Here is a 17,329-nt window from a genome sequence, read left to right as displayed (position 1 = left end):
TACAAGTCATTTTCTTTATCTAGTTGTATGTTAAGAGTTGTTTATTGTTGTTATAGTACCTATGAATGAATCATCTTCTATTGAGATAAACATACAGTGATGGCAATAAAGTATTTTTGGTGTGTAGAAATGCATGTGGGATGTAATAAAAGTTACAAAAAGCTAAATAAACACTTCACAATTCATCTTAAATATGGTTTATTTATTTCTTCTTACAAACAGAATACATATCAGACTCGATCTGCAGTGTATACTTTGTTAATGCATTATAATGTATCAAATTAATATAAAAAAATCTTTATAAAACATTTAAAAAACATAATGCATAGTTGGGGTGAACATAATAGCTATAGACTATTTAAAAAAACCTAACTTCCGTCAGAGGCTTTCCTCCCTATCTTTTCTCTTTGTGTGTGTTTTGTACTGCTGATTAACCATATGTAAAGGTTAAATCATAGCTTTCATAATGCTTAGTGAGAATGAAAGTTGTACATGTCACTAAATTTGAAGTTTGTATCATTTATCTGGGTATGGGGCAAGCTTTTGCTGGCAACAAGAGGTTGAGGCGCGTCAAATAATTCATGACAGTCCGTCTCCTCTGGCACATTGGCACTTCTGGATGAAGCTGGAGTGGTGGAGGCCGTCTGTGCCTGATAGGACCAATCATTTGACGCTGAACCAACAGAGGTAAAGAAGGAGACCTCAGGAACGTCGAAGGAGTCGAGGCTGAAGGACGAGGAGGCAGAAGAGGTGCTCGGTGTTCGTGGCTCATGCAGGTTGAGTTTGGAGACCAGAGGTTTGCCGACTGACACTGTTTGCCTCTCCTGAATTTCCTCATCCATGTTGGAATATGTGTACTGGAGGCAAACGGCGAATGTGAGCTCACGCTATGGAGACAGTGAAGTGAGAAATGTGTTTTTAGCTTGAGCAAAAAAATATAAAAACGTCTGTTGGCTCTAAATTCGGGCATTCTTTCATCTTTTTATAATGATTTTATTTTTTTACTTTGATCTTTACTAATATTATCAAGTGTGTATATTTGCTGTTTATATCCCATTCATTTGACAAATCCTACCTTGTTTTTATGTTTATCTTTGTCTATTTTCACTTAAGTGCTTCATTTCATTTCAAACCTTTATTTAACCAGGTTAATCCCATTGAGATCATCGATCTCTTTTTCAAGGGAAACCTGCTGCAAGTAGGTTCCACATGAAGACGTACAAACATAAAACAACAGAAAAACTAAAAGGACATCATACAACATAGATACAGGGATTTACAATTGACATACCTAACGACATTTACAGGTACCAACAGTATCAGATTGCATAGCATCTATCCGAGCTTTAAAAACATGTAGTGGAACCAAATTGCTCAGTTTCCATTGTTTTTGTATTTCTAAAATGGATCACAACTGTCTATATTTGCTGCCATCTGGCCTCTTAAAATTAAGAAATATCGCTTATAATGCAGACTTTGCCTAAATGATCAAATCACCAGGGGTTATACCATTAATAACCGTCTGTAAAATCAATTTCCTGCAATGTTCATTAGTGACATTTTATAAACTAATATAAGATGTACCTAAACTGAGAGTATCACCCTCAGTCAGTACTTTTTTTGTCAGGTCGGGGAGGGATTTTATGTGTTAAAGGTGGGGTAGGTAATTCACTTCAGAAACACTTTTTGTTATATTCCATGGAATGCTCTTAACATCCCGATAGCAATGAATACATTAAATGCTTTGACAATAAATACATTAAAAAATGTCATCTGTGGAAGCCGTGGCACTGTAAAAAGCACGACCAATCATCTGAGCCGGCCCGGCTAAAACAACTGGATGGCCTACCTGCCTGTCAGCCTTCCATCTGTGCACAAACTTATCTCATGCCCTCATTGGTCATGTGCGCGTTCGTGTGTGTTGGAGGAGGGGCTCTGTGAGGAAGTCTGAAGGAAGGGGCAGATTTTTTTCGGTTGTGTACTTTCAAATTCTAGCGCACTCGAGCTGGTTTCTCCATTCTTACCTACCCTACCTTTAAATCTTTAGTTACTTGAGATTTTGGTTAGGTTTCCTGTATTTTGTGTGGATTTATACATAGAGTGGTATGAGTGTATACATATATATGTAGAGACATCTATGTTAAGTTGTTTCTATACCAAAAAAGACAATGATAGAAACATATATATTGCTATGAATAGAAAAATAAATCAATTGAACATACTTAAATACTGTTAATTGTAGACTAGTTAAATATGTTTCAATGAAATATGGTGTAAAAAGCCTACTACTTATTTATATCCAGAGGGCATATTAACATTTTCCAAGTTTCTCCTAACAAGTGTCTGACCTTGAGTCTCTGCAGGCATCGGATGCGCGTGTAGAGACTGGGAACCTCTGGTGAAGGAAGATTATCATTGATCAATAACAAACTGCCGGCTTCAAGAAGAGTCTCCTGGTTACTCTTCTTCAGATCAATGGCCACGTCCTGTAACACAGAATGAAGTCAGTACAGAACAAATGTCTTAGGAGGGTTTAAAAATCTCAAATGTTCGTATGTAATAACTGCTGACAAACATCAGGGAAGTCTGTAAGATGAGCACAGCAGGAAACTATTTCTTTGGGCTTCTCAAGTATCCGAGTGTAGATGACCATGATGTTGGAGAACTCTGCAGCAAACCCAAGCTGGACCTTCACTCCACAGTCAAACTCCAGGCAACGGCTCTTTGGCAGGACTGAAGAGAGACATTTGAATTCAGTTATACTTTAATCAAAGACATATATACACCTAAATGAATTAACCTACAAACATGAAAAATTGTTCAAACTGATGAATCGAGTACCGTGAGCGACAACCCACTGCAGGTTTCGGGCTGAATGTGAAGCAGAGCATTCAGAGTCTTGAATCTGGTCGGTGAGTGAGCGTCGTTCAGACAGATTACTGCGCAGCTCCAGAGCCTGCCTCCCCTGTGTGATCTGACAACGACCCATGTCTGGACAAAGAAAATATATTACAGTAAACAGAATGGACCAAAGATTGTTGGTGCAACAGGTGCGTTCAACAACCAGAGTGTTATGTGGTCCGATGTTTAACCCACAGAGGGCAGTACAGCAGCATTTATTTACTTTTATGAATCTGTGTTTGGCAAATTTCCAATTATTTCACAGATGTAGTTCCTCCACAGAGAAACTGTTACATTTGAGGTTTGTTCAAACTGAAAAAAGTGTTGTATGTCACCAGAGGAAGAAAAAAAAAATCCCGGCATGCGATGTTCATTAAATGTGCATGCTGAAAAAATAAATGTCAGGTGTAGAAATACTTTCCATGCACCACAGATACTGTAGATAGTGTAGCGCAGCAACATAGAGATCCCATGCTCCACATACCTTCACCCACTCTGTCTAGCATGACGGTGACCTTCTCATCTTCACACACTCGCCGTTTGAGGAAGCTTATGAAAATGCCATTTGACACGTCTTCCCTCTTCACTTCATATGCTTCCGCGTCAACACATCTAAACACACAAAGCTACACATGAGTGACACTTTTAACCTAAAGCAGGGAGATTAACTTAGGCATGTGTTTATTCTATCGTCTGAAAAACTGGATGAAGGAAATGAAGACATCAAATGAAGAGAATCTGCAGACTTACGTGGCATATCCAAACACTATATTTGCCGTCACCTTGAGCAGTCCTGGTTGTACAATAATGTCATCATTTAGGTTTCTAATAAAGAAAGCATTGGAAGCATTAACACGTGCAGCAGATGATATAACTTAAATGTGACATTAAAATGCTAGTACATTAAACCAATAAATTGAAAGATAATGTATGTACCTTTTGCGGCACATGTCCAGCAGCAAAACATTGAGTCCCGTCTCTTTCTCCTGCATCCTGGTGAGTACATTCTGAACACACAGACAGTGCTCTGATGTGTAGGAGGCCGGTGCATCGATGGGAACCATGAAACTGTTGCCAAAATTCTCATAACCGTGACCAGCAAAGTAAAGCAAGCCTGTTGAAGGAGAGACGAAGAAGGGATGGCACAATTTCAGTGTGTCTCTAGGTTAAAGTGGACCTATCATGCTATATTTGAATAATATAGTGTAGGACCATACCTATATAAGGCATATTTATACTTTTTTTTTTTCAAAATACCAAACAGATCATGCATTTTAGCCATGCCTCATTTTGCTCAATTTGACCATTTCTAGCTCTGGGCAGATTCTGTGAGAACAGCACCATCTACTGGCCTGGCATATGTACTACAGCGTCTCCAGCGCTTTCGAACGGCAATGGCCGTGGCTGTCTCCTCCTGATTGGTGGAGTTGGCCCAATAGCCGTAGCGCCACCGTCCTGACGTCAGGACAGTGTTCAAATCTGGATCAGTTTTTATCAGATCCGTTGCAGCCCCTTTTTTAGAGATTTGGGTATGGAGGAAAATAGAGAGGGTTGTGTTTTCTGACACTTGGTGAGTTCCCTGGAACACCGGGGACACATATTCATGTATAAAAGACGTACAAAAGTGCATTTTGCATGATAGGTCCCCTTTAAACTGGCACAGATGCACGGTCAGATTGTAAGTCTATCGCTTTTTGCTGGTAAAGAAAATCAGCATTTAGTTGTATGTGTTATATTTTTGTAAAAAAAAACGATGTACATCTATTTTCATTTCATTCGAGGTCTGTAAAGTAAAGCCAAAGGAGAAGTGGCATAAGCTGCATTTTCTATAATATCCAGCAGAGGGCAGCTCCACTGGTTTCAAAAAGATGTCGACATGCATAGAAGTCTATGAGAAAATTATTCACTTGGAACTTGATTTATCGCCTCAGTAAACACTGTAAACACTGTAAACACTGTAAACATGAGTTAACCCTCCTCTTGTCTTCGTTTCCCCCCCCCCCCTTACTTTGGTGTTCGTGGTCAAATTTGACCGGTCTTGTTTTAACTGCTATTACATAAACACAAAAACCATTAATCATCACCAAATTTCATTTAACACACTTTCAAACTGTAAATATTGTATCAGCCTACTGGTATACATGAACAACTGCAGTAAATAAACAAAGAATAGACACTGAACATGTACTGGCGTGTGCCAGGTTTGATCCATGTGGGGATGGGCACATCCCTGCTGAAAAAAACAGCATAGGTTGCTGGTTTTAGCTGGTTTTAGCTGGTTTTAGCTGGTTTTAGCTGGTTTTAGCTGGTTTTAGCTGGTTTTAGCTGGTGTTAGGCTTGTGTTAGGCTGGAGAGACCGAGAGGGAGAAGTTGGCCGGTTACTACATTTCACAAAAAATACAGGACCTTGTGAAAAGCGGAAAGAAACAGTTGAAGGAAACTGCTTATAAATATGAAGTAATGGGTGTTTTGAAAATGTTTTCAAATTTGTGTTAATGTTCATTGTGTGTTATAAATTATTTGCAATCGAATGTAAAACAAAAAAGTTATGATTGATGAAAGTAGTAAATCGGTCAGATTTGACCCGAAGACAACAGGAGGGTTAATGGTCTCAATTGCTAGTTTCAAGTCTTCTTCAATACAGCATGTTTTAATTTAGTAAACTATGGTCCTGCCAAAACGCCAAACTCAAGGGTTCAACACCTCAACAAAACGTCCACTTCCTATATACAGTCTATGGTCATTTAGCACTAGCTTACGTTAACTGCTGCAGGGTGAATATTAGATATAAAGTTGATGTGTGACAGTATCTAGAAAAACAGTGGTATATCCTATTTCATAAATTATTATATAGGAGTAGAGCGGATGTTTAGCCTGTGCCACAGTGTTTAAAAGTACAGACACACATATAAAACATGTTTGGAACATAGTGAACATATTGTCCAGATGGTGAAAAGACAAACCATAGACTCCCTTGTCGAGCAGCAAGAGGAACTCTGTGACCGCGCTGTGCATCTCCTGCCAGTTGAGGTCCAGCAGGGAAACCACCTTGAAGTCCATTTGTCTGAGCAGGTTGGTCAGCTCGTGCACGTCAGCGATGGGAGCGCACAGCTGAGTGTGGTAGTGGTAGTTCATGTTGCCAATCAGGAGAGCAACTTTGTCTGTGGCTGCAGAGAGCAAGATAAGGTTTATTTCTATCCACAGATACCGTATTCAGACTGTCCTGTGTCTATTTCTTTTCACAAAACTCACCAGAGAATAGTTTAGCTGGTGGGGGCGCATTGACTATCTGTTGTAGTGGATGACTTCCTGCTCCATAGGTTGACCTGTGGACTTCCTGTGGACTTCCTGTGTGGGCCAACATCAATATGAAATGTCTCGTTTTAATTTAATCTGCAATGCTTGGTAAACACATCTACTACTGATTTCTTTTGATCAGATTAACCCAATCCACAACTGATCAGTCGGTAAAAACGTGAGGCTACACACACACATGGACACACACACATGATTAGATAACATGCTTTTACACAGAGAAAAAATAGGCCTTTCACTCCTGGACAAACAAAATAAGAATCAAAGAGTTATGACATGCAGAAAAAGGAACAACAATTCTAGTGTAGTTCCTCTGTTCTCTTCTAAATATTCTATTCAGAAAATAAATAGTACCTCGCCCACGATCAACTTCCACCCAGGAGGCCTCAGTGATGGAACTGGGGCCTGCATAAAAGTGCAAAACAGGAAGTTATTCAATGCACAGTACTTTTTTTTAATCAAGTGTGACATCGAGCCTCTACATGTGCACTGTCAGACCTAATGCTGGTCTATCTATGTTTATAATAATTATGGCGCATTTCCACTACAGCGCGGAGCGCAGTTTAAGCGTGCCGTGGCCCGTTTTTGGTTGCGTTTCCACTAGGGGTAGTTCCGGCTAGCGGGTACTTTTTCACAGTTTTTCTGGCTCTCCAAAATCGAGGTTCTTTCCGGGCCAACAACCGGGCTGAGTATGCTAAACTAGTGAGAGAATCGCAGGCAACTACAAGAAAATGAACATATTTGACAGTGATTTAATTGTAATACACGTTTCAAAATGATGCCGAAGTAACAACATACTGATACCGGTTAGTAAAAACCATGAATTAATGCTTTGACAAGTCTGCAGACAGACGGCAGGGGAAAAACCTTTTAAAATGCGCGTTGTCTAAATGGAGATCGGCTAAGCTAACGTTGTATATGCTCCGACCGTCCACACTCACAACAACGGCCTATACAGACATAAATAAACCAGCGACTGTATTCGCCATGACACAGACAGTCTGTGGTTTGTACTTGTTTAACTTTTGTCTAGTTTCTGAACAGATATGAGGAGCTGTGAGCTCTGAGTGCTAACAGCTAACGGCTGATGTTGGTTTTGTGTTTCGCATTGAAGATGACGTCACGGCTCCGCCTAAACTGCGTTACTATAGTTACTGCCCCAGCTACTAAACTGTAATGGAAACGCAGCATAAAGTGAGCCTGGCCTACCAAGGCCTAACTATCGTACTAAGCAGTGCGAGGCCCTGCAGTGGAAATGCACCATTATGTGTCAAAAGTAGGACTATTCATACATATATCTTAACTTACTTAAAAAGTAAAAATATACATCAGGGTCTCACCAATGGTGACTGTTGCTGTGTCACTCCACGCCTCGTGATACAGGTTGAACATCTTGCATTTGTACTGTCCTCTCTGTGCTGTGGTAACACATGGGATCTACAGGGAATATAAGAAAACACAACATCAACCACACACTGCATACTGACATAGAGACAAACAATGACATGAGTTAACTTTGTTTAATTTAATTAAAGGCTCTACACATTCTTTAGTTCTGCCTAACCTATTTACTTTCATATATGTTTTAAAACAAATAAACATTTAAATTGTATGCATCTTTATACTTCTACTTCACCACATCTCAGAGGGAAATTATGTACTAGACTTGTCTGACAGTTTTAGTTACATTTCAGATTACAGTTTTTCTAATTGTTCCTTTATGAGTTGAGGCATTGCAGGCATTTTCCCGAAAGTGCAGTATTTTAACAGTGTTGTATTTGTAATTTTACTATTAACTAAAGGATCTGAATAGCAATACGTACAGTAGTACTTATTAAAGGTCCCCTATTATACTGTTTTTCATCAATATATTATAGGTCTCAGATATATACAAAACATGTCTCTGAAGTGTTTGGCTCCAAACAACAAACAGATCATTGCAGCATCCCATAATCCCCTCTGTTTCAGCCCTGTTTCAAAAGCGCTGATTCTCTGTCTGTTACTTTAGATGAAAATAAGGAGCCCCTCCCCACGCCCCTCTGAGAGATATTTGGTTAAAAAGAACACAATGGTGCTCTAGGAGGAGATTCAGGTGATATTCAGGTGGGGGGGGGGGGGGGGTTACCTTGGTTGGTGATTGGCTAATGGTTACACAAGCCAAAACATCGTTATGACATCATAAAGTGGCCAAAATCTGATCAGCTCATTTTCAGACAGGTTTTTATAGAAATGGATCAGGGCAAAAAGAGAGAGAATCGTTTTTCCTGAAACGTTCAGAATCTCTTTACACAGAGGGGACACATGTTGATGTAGAAAAGACATGAAGAAGGGGATTTTGCATAATAGGTGACCTTTGAGAGCTGAATCTGTGAATGCACTTACTTTGAGTGATCGAGTCTTGTGTTGTGTCAGGGGCTCCATGTTGTGGAACCACTGGTACTGAGCAGGGGGGTTGGCCTCTGCACTGCACTCCAGCAGCATAGTGTCGCCCTCAGACACTGATTTGGACTTAGGCTGGATGATGACATGCAGCCCACTCACAGACCCGGGAAACAAAGTGCTGCTGCACCCTGAGGTGTGAATAGATTTACCAGATAATTAAATCACATGCCTTGGAAAGAAATAAAAGACAGTGACAAGAAGAAGGAAAGGTATCGGGACTAATACCTGCAGACTGGACGAAGCGAACATGAGCCCACTGGGAGAACACAACGTTTTCTCTGTGGTGAACCCGACAGATGTATGGACCCTGGTGGACGAGGGCTGAAGGACACAGAACCAGCTCTGCTGTACTGCCTGTCTCATCCAAAATCTAAAACAAGGAAATAATCTACAATAAACAATTTCTTAATGATATTTACCATCTCCACCTTGAAAATCTATATAAGATAATTAAAAAATCTCCTATCATGCTATTTTTAGGCATATATTATGGGTCTCAGATATATAAAAATATATTAAAACATGTTTGCTAATGTAAACAAAGACCATATTACGTCCAAAACACATCGCGCATTGTTTCTGATAGCGACGTTTCTGATAGGGCCGTGGGTGTAAAGCCAGCCCACATTTCCGATATGACGTCATATCGGATATGACGTCATATCGGAGGCAAATCTGGATCAGCTCCGTTGTACCCCCGTTTTTAGAGATGTGGGTGGGTACGGAGGAAAAGAGAGAGGGTTTTATTTTCTGACACTTTGTTAGTCTCCCGACACCGGGGACACATATTCATGTTTAAAGGACATTAAAAAGTGCATTTTGCATGATAGGAGACCTTTAAAACATTTAGCCAAACAATTCAATAAATACATAACACATGACTCAGGTTTTGATATGAAATCTCTCTATCATTACTTTTTATAATCACTAAGGATGCAGGATATATCGATGTCATGTTTATCATGGCTGATAGCAATAAGATTACCAATCATTTCAGATTTTTTTTACATTAACAAGAAGGATTGTGTATCCTTAATTATGAAATAATCACACGAGGTGTAACTGACTTCCTCTTTGCCTCTGAACCACTGGTAGCTGAGTCCCGGGGGGCCGCTGGCTCTGCAGGTCAACACCACCCGCCCCCCCACTGTGGCCTGCTGGTTCTGTGGCTGCAATGTGATCTGGATCAGCTCTGCCTCTACCACACACACACACACACACACACACACACACCCACACCCACACACACACACACACACACACACACACACACACACACACACACACACACACACACACACACACACACACACACACACACACACACACACACAGACAGGCACACACACACACACACACACACACAGGCACGCACACACACACAGACAAGTAGAAACAGAGGACAGGTATTGAAATATGTTATGACTTGCTATAACATAGCAAGTCATCGACATGTTCGATACTATAACATAGCAAGTCATACACAAACGTTGCATTTTTTCGACATGCTATATTATGGCTGTCATTTTTAACGACATACTATGCTACGCCTACCGTGCCTTATTTCGACATAAAATACCATGTTTTTTTTGTCATTTTTGTCATTTTTTCGACATGCTAAACTATGACTTTTTTGTCATTTTTTTAAACATGCTATATTATGACTTCTCGTTATTTTTAACGACATACTATACTACACCTGGTTTCCACACCGTGCCTTATTTCGACATAAAATACCATGTATTTTTGCACAAACACACAGAGACAAGTAGAAACAGAGGACAGGTATTGAAATATGTTATGACTTGCTGTCTGGGGTATCTTTATCAAGATAAGGTTTAAATATCCTAATTCTGGGAATTGAAAAGAAAAGTGGTTTAAAAGGTCAAAGATGGGTTTGGGTAACAGTAAAACAGGGGAAAACGTGTTGTCTGGGGATGCAAAATGATTGAAAGAGAAGGATGAAAGGAATATAAAAAGGTTAGAAAAGTGTCAACTGAACTATAATTTCACGGGAAGACTAGGGGTAGAGGAATGTGAGAATTTGGTTTGGGATCTTGCTTTTTGCCGCTACTTTTAATTGAACTATTCACATCTCACACTGCACTGTAACTTTTATTCATGTACCTGTATTATTATCTTTGCTTTTTATTCATTTTTGTAAAGCACTTTGAATTGCCTTGTGTTGAAAAGTGCTATACAGTATAAATAAACTTGCCTTGCCTTTTCTAAGCTGTCACTAATGTTATTTATTGCACCAGTTATTTCACTGCTATAAACCAAAATGCGCACACTGTGAAAGATTCCAAAGTAACTGCATGTGAGTAAAATAGTAGTTTAAATTAATTTAGCTTGTTGATAGTTCAACTACATTCATAATTGCAGTGATTAGATTACTGATTAGTTAGATATATTTGCTATTTTTTACAGTTAACTTCCTAAAACTACAAACAATGTTATCTTATTCACTGTCAAGTTGAGCTGCCACCACCACACACCTGTATACAAAGCAAAGCTGACAATTTCTTTTATACAGTTTTTTTTCTGTATATACCACCGTGAACAAGCAGGCACTTTTAGCAAATGCTAGATTGAGTGGCATTTTCTTCTGGCATGTGACTTTTCATTTGTGTTAATTATTTTTAGGCAAATTAAAGTTGCACATTTGTATCTCATGTCAACTCTTTTAGTTAACCAAACTAGATCATAACTATAACTAGATTTCTCTCTAGGGTAGCTTTGCTGTAGTTCAACTTCTTCCAGTATGAAGTAATTGATAGCTTTCAAAGTAGCTTCATCAGTAACACATTTACACACACTTTCACACTCAGTCTGAATTCAAAGCATCAACTCACAATCTAATACTAATATCTTTAACATTTAGGTAAGTGTCAGGGAATAATTTCCATTGATGTTTACCTTTTGCCCTCTGACGCAGATGCCCAGCCTTGGGCAGCATGCTATCTCCCTTAAGGAGGGGCTGCACTAGCATTTTGTTGTTGTTACTAGTTTGTGACCGGGTAACTCTCTGTCAGAGATAGTTATCGTTGTGGGACACCTGGAACACATCCTTCTCGGGGTGTAGATGACCTCGAGCCATAAGCGACAACAAATGTGATTCAGTGTCCTCAGCTGTTTAGTCTATCTATTGAAGAATGTTGATTATTTTTCATTTCATTTCATTTCAAACCTTTATTTATCCAGGTTGTATCCCATTGAGATCATTGATCTCTTTTTCAAGGGAGACCTGCTCACCTCTGATATTACACTCTGACCTAGTTAAAACCTCGAGCTACAGGAGGGTTCTTCAGAATTGATTGTGGCATCTCAACCGTGTGGTCAAACCGTGGCCCGTGACATGTCTTGTGAATTCTCCGGCTGAAGCTCCAAATAAACCATCAGTGTTTGCCATCAAAGCTCCAGCTCTCCTCGTGTCTCTCTGAGTCCTGACTCCAATTGCTTCAGAAGTTTCCCCCACAGTAAGCACATCTAAAGGATTACTGTATATCAACAGCTAGTAGCCTTAGAAAGGTGTAAAATTCCCTGCTGGGAAACAAACCCACGTTTAATTCAAATCCCTAGGATGTTATAGTAAGAGGTATTTCCAAAAATGGTAATATATGTAATTGCACATGTATTGCACACCCAGTCACTTCTTCTTTACCTGTGTACGTGAGATAGTGCACAGCTTCATGGTGGTCTATCTTCCTCAGGCAGTGCAGCAGGAAGTCCAGGGAGCAGGAACGATCGGCTAGCCGAGCGAGGACAGTGCGTCCCGGGCTGCCTGCAGCGCTCAGCACCTGGAGGGAGCAGCAGGTCAGCTCACTCTCACTGCAGGGGGTACAAGGGGCAGTGTTAGTCTGGTGGGGACAGTTCATAGGGCCAAACTCGCAGGAATGTGCACAATGAGTTTCAAGAGTATCAAGTTCAAGTTCGGTTACAGAGAAGCAGTCAAGAAAAACCTCCCCCCTCAGACACCCTCCAACAACGCTTATTGAACATGTATGATAATATGGCACTTTTTACACTACATTTATTTTGAAATCTTTAGTTACTAGTTAATTTCCAGATTGAAATTATTCATACAATATATAATCAGTTTATACATCAATAGGTTAACTTTACTGAACCCAGCAGTATATGCACACAAACACATTAACAAATCAATAGTTTATAAACCAGAAATATGATATATATTATTGTGAGCTGAGGCATTCTGCATAATGAATACAGTACTAAAAATAATATTTAAAGTTTGAATGCAGCATTTGTACTTGTAACAGTACATTATATAGTCAGTTATAACTTATTAAACAACTGAGTATTACTTCCATAAACTCAAATATAAGGGAAAACAGTATTAAAGTCATATATCAACAGAAACCCTTGTACTACAGGATGAAGTGTAAACGTCAGTTGTAATGTAAAGAGAAAAGTTGCGTGGTGCCTTCAATGTCTCTCACCTGCAGCGGAATCTCGGCTGCTCGGACACAGCGTTTGCCAGCTGCCTCCATCCGCAGATGGAGTTGTCCAACATCTTTGACAGCCTGTTCAGCACTTGTTCAGTCAAGGAACCGATGCTTTTTCCCTCTTCCATCTTCGTTAAACACCACTAACACACCGAAAAATCCACCAGTCAAACAATCAGTGCTTTGATAGTTAAGTCGCGTTCGGGTACACGTTACGCCCATAGGTTACGCCAGAAAACTGCAGGTTGTGAAAGACAGTATCGGAGTTCATGTGATAATAACGAATGCCTATAATTGTAAAACCACGAAAGGAGATGGTAATCCTACTTAAAAAAACAACTAATCACGTAAAAGTAAAGCACAAAAAAAAATGATACTACGAAGCCAAACTAAACATCGTGACGTCGATTAATAACTGCCACTGTGCAGCTTCTTCCGCCATTATCCTTTATCAAAGTTGTGAAGAAAACTTACCGACTTTCCAGAAAGTACACAAAGATGAACAAGTCCAGTTAAGCAGGAACGACCGCCATTACATTAAAATAGACCTTTCTGCTGCATGGCCCTCGTTCAGACAGATGTTGTTCCCCTGATGACTTTCTTCTTCTCATTTCGGTTCCTCATTTCTTACATCCCCGATAATTTGCATATAGCGTTGTCATAGCAACATCACATTATTGAAGCTAACTACAGAAGACGAAGAAGAAGGAGGAGTACATATATTTGACTGGGTGAGTAATAAATAAGTATTTATTCAAGTATTGTACTCGAGTGCACATTTAAGGTGTACTTTGAGTACTTTTAAATGCAACAATCCAAAGGGAGTTAATTGTATTAACAATTTAAAGGGGTCCAGTTAATATTTGTATTTTGTGCCTCTTCTGTGAAATGTTTCCATGCTTTAATGTTCATAAAGCTCTTTATTTTTCTCATACTGCCTGTGCTGCAGCACCTCTTTTCACCCTCTGTCTGAAACCAGAGCCTAGTCTGCCCTGATTGGTTAGCTGGCCGGCTCCGTTGTGATTGGTCAACCGCTTAGAGATGGCCCGCCCCTTAGCCTATCTCATACAATTTGCTGGATCACTAGCCAATAGATCGGTGAGTGTTACATCGTGATGTCACTATGTTACGGAAGTAAACAAAGGAGTCCAATGGAGGCGTTTCAGGCGGGGGGGTATGCCGGAGAGAAACTCCCTCTGTAGGGAACTTTGGGATGTTAGCCTTTGGGGACCATCCACATGGACAAAACCATATATATTGTAACACACTACAGGAAAGGGAAAACCCCAAAAAGCATAATAAGGCCTGTAAGTTACTAGTTACTTTACAAATAAGTTTTTTTTTTGCATAGAACACACAAGTATATAAAAACACGTTTTGTCAAATCTCTTTTCTATGTTGATTGAAGAAAGAATAAAAAGGCAAAATGTGTAGGATATTTCCTTTTTATTTTTATAATGGCTTTGCAAAAAAAAACGAAATAACATTATCAACGTGAGTTGTCAAAATATGAGCAGGTCATTACACTTCAGGTTTGAATAAAAAACCACTGAAAAAACATAAATGTGTTTTATACATACAATTTATTTAAATGCAATGCATAATCCTGGAAGCAAAGAATGTATAACTACCTTTTTGAAATTGACAAGAATGTAACACAAGCTTCACTTCACGCAGTTTGTGAGTTTTGATTGTATCACACAATCTATGAAATGTGAATGTTAAAATGTCATCACAACTGAGCAAATGGCGTCTGCTGAAGAAGTTGGGGGGGGGGGGGGGGTTGTTTCAGCCACTCAAATTTCCAAGGTCACCATTCTTGTGTTATTCAGTTTTGGTTCAGAAAGTTCCTGTATTTTTGTACTTTATAGCTTTCAGGTATTGTCACCAGAGTGCCATTAAAGATTCTTCATGATTTTAATCAACACACTTAAAGTGGCATTCAGGAACTCTGGCTCTGAACGTATACTATGTCAGTTAATTCAGTCCAGAGAGAAGCAACCCAATGAACAGGAAGAAGTGATCGGTCAGTCCAGTGAGAGTTAAAACTTCTTCCCTTTTTTCAGTTTGTTATTACGCCAAATATTCTCCTTCCTCAGGCGCTTCCAGTATCCCCAGGTGTCCGGGTCTATCTCGTTCAGCGTTTTGGCCTTTCCCAGGTTCAACTCGAACAACCTGAGGGAAAGAACAAAAGGACAGGTGACACTTTTTCTAAGTCTGGTCTAAATAGTTTTAGGACTTAGAATGGACGATAAAAAAAGGTTGCTGGATATTTCGGAGAATAGAGGAATCATCAATTTGACAAAATGCTGAAGAAGAGGAGGTTAGCTGTAAGTGATGCGGACAGAAAGCAATAGAAGTGTCAGAAGTAAAATAAATGTGTGTCCTCCTCACCACTCTGGATATTGGTCATGAGGTTTCAGCTGGGGGTCTTCTCCTTGCTTGAATATGTTGGCCCCTACTGCATGAGTAGTGAGTCTGACGGGGTCTGTACAAACCTCGGGACCTTGCAGATCCTGTTTCATCATCCCTTTGCCTTTAAGTTTGACCACTGCAAAGAACAGCAAATGGTAATGTTTACTTTACAGTGACATGTCGATCAGGGTTATTGATATGAGCTGTTTGAAAATAGAAAAATAAAGCCAATGAGATTTTGTACATAATATTCATTGGTGGAAGAAGTACTCCAATTCTTTCCTTAAGTAACATTAGATATACTTTTAAAAACACTATTACAGGTGGAAATCCTAAATCCAGAATGTTGCTTAAAAAAGCACTGAATTAGTATTAACAACATATACTTAAAAGTATCGAACATAAACATACTACTAGGTGGGATTAGTAGTATAGTACTGCATCATATCATATAGGCATATCATGAGTTTGTATCCATGTTTTTTAAATGCAAAACGTATCCATTAACTGGTAAGTGTGAATTAAATGACTTGAATTAGTTGCATATTGGAACCACTCAAGTTAAGTAGAAGTATGTCAACACATGGCTACACTTCAGTACAGTACTTATTTAAATAACTTCTATAATAAGATAATAACCACTGATAATAATTGTTTAATAGCATGAGCAGACACATGTGATTCAGATGGTATATATGGATATGTAACGTCAAAGAACAACATAACACTTATCCACTAAATGCTTTCCACTCTGGACACCTGTCCTTTACATCGATGTCTGGTAACCGCATTTAATTCACAGTATGCATTGGAAAACATTGAGATATACTGAAGATACATGGCACTTATCTTCTTTACTCACCAACTTTCTTAGCATATCCACATGTCTGTATTCTGTTCAGAGCGCTCGTTCTGCACAGCGACGTTGTGGCGTTGTTTGCGATACCTTTGGATAACGTTACTATCCTGAATAAAGTGTACAAAGACATTTTCCCTGTAGGTTATGTGAAAACGCTCACCACCATGCTACAGTTTGACTTTCATAGTCCTTTCAACTTCCGGTTTGGCTCTGTGAAAATGGTCTACTGCCCCTCTCTGGCCGGAATGGTGCACTGCAGGACGACCAGAAAACTGGCAAAATAATAAGGATTGTACTTTACAAAGATAAACACATAAAAGGAATATATAAGAAGAGATAAGTTGAGCCCTTAATATAAAAACAAACAAATAAGAAGCTGAGAAAGGAGTTATAATAAATTAATATTCAGACAATGTTGACGTTTGAATGTTCTTGATAGAGATTTTCCTTTGTAAAACGGCATTTATGTTTATTGTATTTGGTTGTGATGATGAATTGCAGAATCAGAATCAGAAACAGGTGTATTGCCAAGTAAGTTAACACATACGAGAAATGTGCCTTTGTGTATATGGTGCATACATAAAAGCGTCAGCCAAATGAAATGTAATAATAATACATGATACTTATATAGCGCTTTTCTAAAAACTCAAAGATGCTTATAATGCAATGTAATGTAATAAACACAGTTAAAGAAGATACATTGTAAGAAAAACGACCAAAAATGTAAACTATTTATATATTAATACTATTTTAACATTAAATTATAGAGAAATATTTACATGAAATATATAGATGTACCAAAAAAACGACATATAGTATAAGATGACATAATACTCGGATAAGAAAATGTGCAGTGTTAAGAGGTAGCTTTGTATATAACATTTGCCAAAATATGATATGTATTGTACATGGGCATCACGTGTTAGAA

At 39.0% G+C, this 17,329-nt stretch overlaps 3 protein-coding genes across 3 annotated transcripts in view; 1 reads left to right on the top strand and 2 right to left on the bottom strand.

Annotated features, from left to right (window-relative positions):
- LOC117496148 (NLR family CARD domain-containing protein 3-like) overlaps positions 1-17,329 on the top strand; it is a gene marked incomplete at its 3' end in the record, with an annotated part of 682,747 nt that overhangs the window by 358,483 nt on the left and 306,935 nt on the right. The window lies entirely within an intron of this gene.
- malt2 (MALT paracaspase 2) lies at positions 182-13,759 on the bottom strand. The gene is made up of 17 exons (XM_034147033.1): positions 13,602-13,759; positions 13,122-13,270; positions 12,323-12,489; positions 9,726-9,856; positions 8,884-9,028; positions 8,599-8,786; positions 7,557-7,653; positions 6,571-6,621; positions 6,154-6,249; positions 5,865-6,068; positions 3,838-4,015; positions 3,652-3,726; positions 3,386-3,513; positions 2,842-2,991; positions 2,576-2,733; positions 2,349-2,486; positions 182-887 (listed from the first exon to the last, which is right to left on the bottom strand). The coding sequence occupies exons 2-17, from the start codon at positions 13,253-13,255 to the stop codon at positions 471-473; spliced, it is 2,457 nt and encodes an 818-aa protein (XP_034002924.1). The 5' UTR covers positions 13,256-13,270; positions 13,602-13,759; the 3' UTR covers positions 182-470.
- Positions 14,692-16,634, bottom strand: mrpl54 (mitochondrial ribosomal protein L54). Its single transcript, XM_034147068.1, has 3 exons — positions 16,405-16,634; positions 15,522-15,678; positions 14,692-15,302 (listed from the first exon to the last, which is right to left on the bottom strand). The coding sequence occupies exons 1-3, from the start codon at positions 16,529-16,531 to the stop codon at positions 15,170-15,172; spliced, it is 417 nt and encodes a 138-aa protein (XP_034002959.1). The 5' UTR covers positions 16,532-16,634; the 3' UTR covers positions 14,692-15,169.

Source organism: Trematomus bernacchii, unplaced genomic scaffold, assembly GCF_902827165.1.
Source record: "Trematomus bernacchii unplaced genomic scaffold, fTreBer1.1, whole genome shotgun sequence".
Lineage (NCBI taxonomy): Eukaryota > Metazoa > Chordata > Actinopteri > Perciformes > Nototheniidae > Trematomus > Trematomus bernacchii.
This window is presented reverse-complemented; position numbering and strand designations above follow the sequence as displayed.

Excerpts from the sequence above, each read along its gene's own strand:
- malt2 (XM_034147033.1), bottom strand. The coding sequence starts at position 13,255 with ATGGAAGAGGGAAAAAGCATCGGTTCCTTGACTGAACAAGTGCTGAAC. Across the intron at positions 6,250-6,570 it reads GGAAGTTGATCGTGGGCGAG|GAAGTCCACAGGAAGTCCAC; the intron begins GTACTATTTATT and ends TGGCCCACACAG. Across the intron at positions 4,016-5,864 it reads GCTCGACAAGGGAGTCTATG|GCTTGCTTTACTTTGCTGGT; the intron begins GTTTGTCTTTTC and ends CTCCTTCAACAG.
- mrpl54 (XM_034147068.1), bottom strand. The coding sequence starts at position 16,531 with ATGTCTTTGTACACTTTATTCAGGATAGTAACGTTATCCAAAGGTATC. Across the intron at positions 15,679-16,404 it reads TGGATATGCTAAGAAAGTTG|TGGTCAAACTTAAAGGCAAA; the intron begins GTGAGTAAAGAA and ends TGTTCTTTGCAG. Across the intron at positions 15,303-15,521 it reads CATGACCAATATCCAGAGTG|GTTGTTCGAGTTGAACCTGG; the intron begins GTGAGGAGGACA and ends TCTTTCCCTCAG.